This window comes from Triticum aestivum, chromosome 5D (genome assembly GCF_018294505.1).
Source record: "Triticum aestivum cultivar Chinese Spring chromosome 5D, IWGSC CS RefSeq v2.1, whole genome shotgun sequence".
Taxonomy (NCBI): Eukaryota; Viridiplantae; Streptophyta; class Magnoliopsida; order Poales; family Poaceae; genus Triticum; species Triticum aestivum.
Window position 1 is genome coordinate 559934619 of NC_057808.1, and position 3221 is coordinate 559937839.

The window sequence follows — 3221 nt, forward strand, 5'->3', positions numbered from 1 at the left end:
AAAACCAAAATATAATGATATTCACATAACTATTTTAGAATCTAGATAGCCTGATTATAAATGTTTTATTTCCTGATTATGTAATTTTTATAGTGACATAAATGTTTAATTTTTATAGTCTGCCTAATTATGCATGAATGTTTTATTTCCTGATTATATAATGATCTTTTTTCATCAAAAGCCAAAATATAATGATATTTACATAGCTATTTTAGAATCTAGATAGCCTTAAATCCAGTAGAAGCTAAATTATAAAAAGTTTGATTGAGCAAGTAAAAAAGCGTAGATGTAGTAATAAACAAAATCCAAAATGATAGTTTAGACATACCTCTTTCCATTGAGTCGCCCTTCCAGTTCTTCAACGAGTTGATCACGGTTCATTGTTTCTATCTTGTTCTGTGTCCATTTAGAGCTGCCATCATTGCCCTGCTGCCTTTGGCCGAAGATCAGAGGGAGAACTCTCTTCACTGAGCTTTTAATATCTGTAGCTAGGCTTCTTTCCTCCAAACCTCCTTTGCTACTTTCTTGTAGGTCATGTTCGCTGTCATGTGGCTTGATTTGAGTCAGAATATCCCTGAGCACTTCATCCTCGTCGTAATTCTGAGAAACAGTGACTGAGGCCCGGCAGTCAAATTCATTCCTGAAGTCTCGGTACAATGCCGTTGCAATGGTGGTCTTTCCAATGCCACCGAAACCGACTATGGACAGAACAGCTTGATGCTTTCCAGAAGCATCATCACATTTCTTTAGCCAATCTCCAAACTTTTTCATGTCTGCTGCCACACCCAAGGGCCTCTCTGTACGGATGAGCTGACGGCTACCCATCAGATGCTCAGCAATGTCATGCCTAGTGATGCGGGGGGCTACGGCTAAAGAGCTGCTGCTGTTACTGTTGCCTGGGTTGTCCACTCCGTATCTGCCACGCCTTTCAGCAATCTGTTGTGCCCGGATCTTGAGTTCAGCAATCTTGGAGGCAATGTCACGGCGAGGCCCCAACGTCCAGAGTTCATAGACTATCGTCACTATGAAGGAGCATCTGACATCGCCGAGGGAGTCGCGAGGGAGGCGGTGGGCAAAGTCATCGATGCAGTCCTCCGTGTCATATGCCATGTCACGGATCTGCTTCATCCAGTCCTTCAGCCGGCGGTCATGACTGTCCGGGACAGAGCTAACATCACCGAGGAAGGCCTGCATGCTGGTGAGCTCATCATTGATGTACTGGATGTCTCCCCGTACTCCTCGGATCAGAGTGTACTCCTGGGCAAGGAGGCCACCCAGCTTGCCTAGCAGAGATCTCATTGTGGCTTCCGAAGCACCCACCACAAACTCCATCTTCTTGTTCTATGTGCTCTTCACTGTAATAATGTGATATCTCCTGATGTTTGGTGCAACCACGTTTTGAGTCGGTCGCGGAAAGTCAGATCAACCACAGAGCCGCTGACAGACAGTTCACCCCATTCCCTAATCAGCAATTCTCATTTGTCAAACTACAAAACAAAAGAAAAAGAAACTGTAAGGATCAGGAGAGGCCTACTAGTGGCCAGAAATTGATAAAGTAGGAAAAAGGTTAAACACATGCAATCGGAAAACCAAATCATTCTTCCAAGTATTAATTCATCCCCAAACAAAAACCTAGACAGACGCTGTCCTGGATATTATCCCTCAGCTGAAACTGTACAGCTGATGGATAATAGACCCAATATTACAACTAGCAAAATTGCGTAGCCACACGAATGTGGAATCCAATTAATTCGCCGCTGAATTGAAACGAAAATCAACAAAAGACAACCCTCCTTACATCCTCTGTCCATGCTTAACACCTCCTTGCATAGTTATGAAATTATTGTTCAACAGTACGAAATGTGGACAGCATATGCAGATCCACTTCAATAGAGCCCATCCAATGATATTTTCCAGATTACACAATTTCTTCAGGAATAGTATGAAATAAAGTCAAGAAAAAGCAGGATGGATGCATACTTAAGGTGGTCGCAACTCGCAACAGCATGGAGTCCATTTCGTCAGCTACTCCACTACGGTGAGTGACTGCAGGTTGCCATGGCTATCAGATAACAAAGCGAAGGAAGGAGCAGAGATGGGGCAGAAGAGAGGGATGAAGAGGCACCTGCGGGACCACTGAACGGGGACCCTAAAGCTGGGCACTGAAGAGAGCGCCACTGGTCACTGCGGCCGTCGGTGAAGACCGAGAAGACAGCGGCGGCGCAAGCGGATGGGAGGCTTCCGTGTTCTAGGGTTGGTGTCTTGAGGCTTTTAGATCCAGAAATTTTGGTTTCACTCTCATGAAACAGCGGAGGCAGCGGCACTGGACAGGGGCCCTAGCAAACGGGAGAATTGATTTTAGGGCAGCACTCTACGCCGGCGCACCGGCCGAAAGTTTCGGCCGGTCTGGCCAGATCCGTTCGATCTACACGCGCAACCGTTAGATCTCTCTCTCTCCCGTCTTCTCCAGCACCCATCGTCAACCTCCCGCACGGGGAAAAGGAGAAGGAAGGAGAGCGCCGCCCCCGCACCCGACAGCGAGCCGCACCACTAGCCTTCCCGTGCTGCGCTTGCAACCTCGTCGCCGCCGTTCGCATCCCTCATCGCCGTCCGTCGTGTTCTTTGCAGCTCCTCGCCATGGCGGGTCGCCGCTTCGACATCACGCCTATGTAGCACCGGCCAACAGCGGTTGCACCTCGCCGCCCCCATGGTTGCAACACCAGGTGCGCGCCCAGGCGCCCTCGCCGACCCTCGCCGCCAGGTGCATGCCGCTCGCATCGGCGCCGTATCCTAGGTCGCCACTTCCATTTGTCGCCATTGAAGCAAAAAAAACTCACCGATGGAAGCTTTGCAGGTTGCCGGTTGCAACAAAATCAGAGCTACGGGGGTTGGTTGAAGCAAAATCGACAAACGCTTCCAGCAAAATTGAACACCCGTTCCAGCTTTTGTTTGGTCGTTTGTAACATTTTACGGCGTCGCCGGCGAGGGTGTCAAGAGCTCCGGTAGGCGGTTGAAGCAAAATCGAAAAGCGCTTCCAGCAAACGTGAATGCCCGTTCCAGCTTTTGTTTTCGCCGGTTGCAATATTTTACACTTGAAAACATCTGGTTGTAGCAAAAGTCAGGCGCCATCACCGCCGGCGACGCTCACCGTCGCCCTGGTTGCAACAAAATCGAGCGTCGGTGCTAGCTTCCTCAAGACCAGTTGCAGCAAAAACGCAGCA

At 48.6% G+C, this 3221-nt stretch overlaps 1 protein-coding gene across 2 annotated transcripts in view; it reads right to left on the bottom strand.

Annotated features, from left to right (window-relative positions):
- The window catches only part of LOC123123886 (disease resistance protein Pik-2), a 5128-nt gene extending 2812 nt beyond the window's left edge, over positions 1-2316 (bottom strand). The window contains exons 1-3 of one of the 2 annotated variants that reach the window (XM_044544521.1): positions 2126-2316; positions 1981-2046; positions 329-1487 (exon numbers count right to left, since the gene is read on the bottom strand). In XM_044544521.1, the coding sequence (XP_044400456.1) occupies positions 329-1332 (1004 nt within the window). In that variant the 5' untranslated portion in view covers positions 1333-1487; positions 1981-2046; positions 2126-2316. The remainder of the gene's footprint in view (positions 1-328; positions 1488-1980; positions 2047-2125) is intronic. The other variant, XM_044544522.1, reaches the window with a different exon arrangement.
- Positions 2317-3221: the final 905 nt, after the last annotated feature.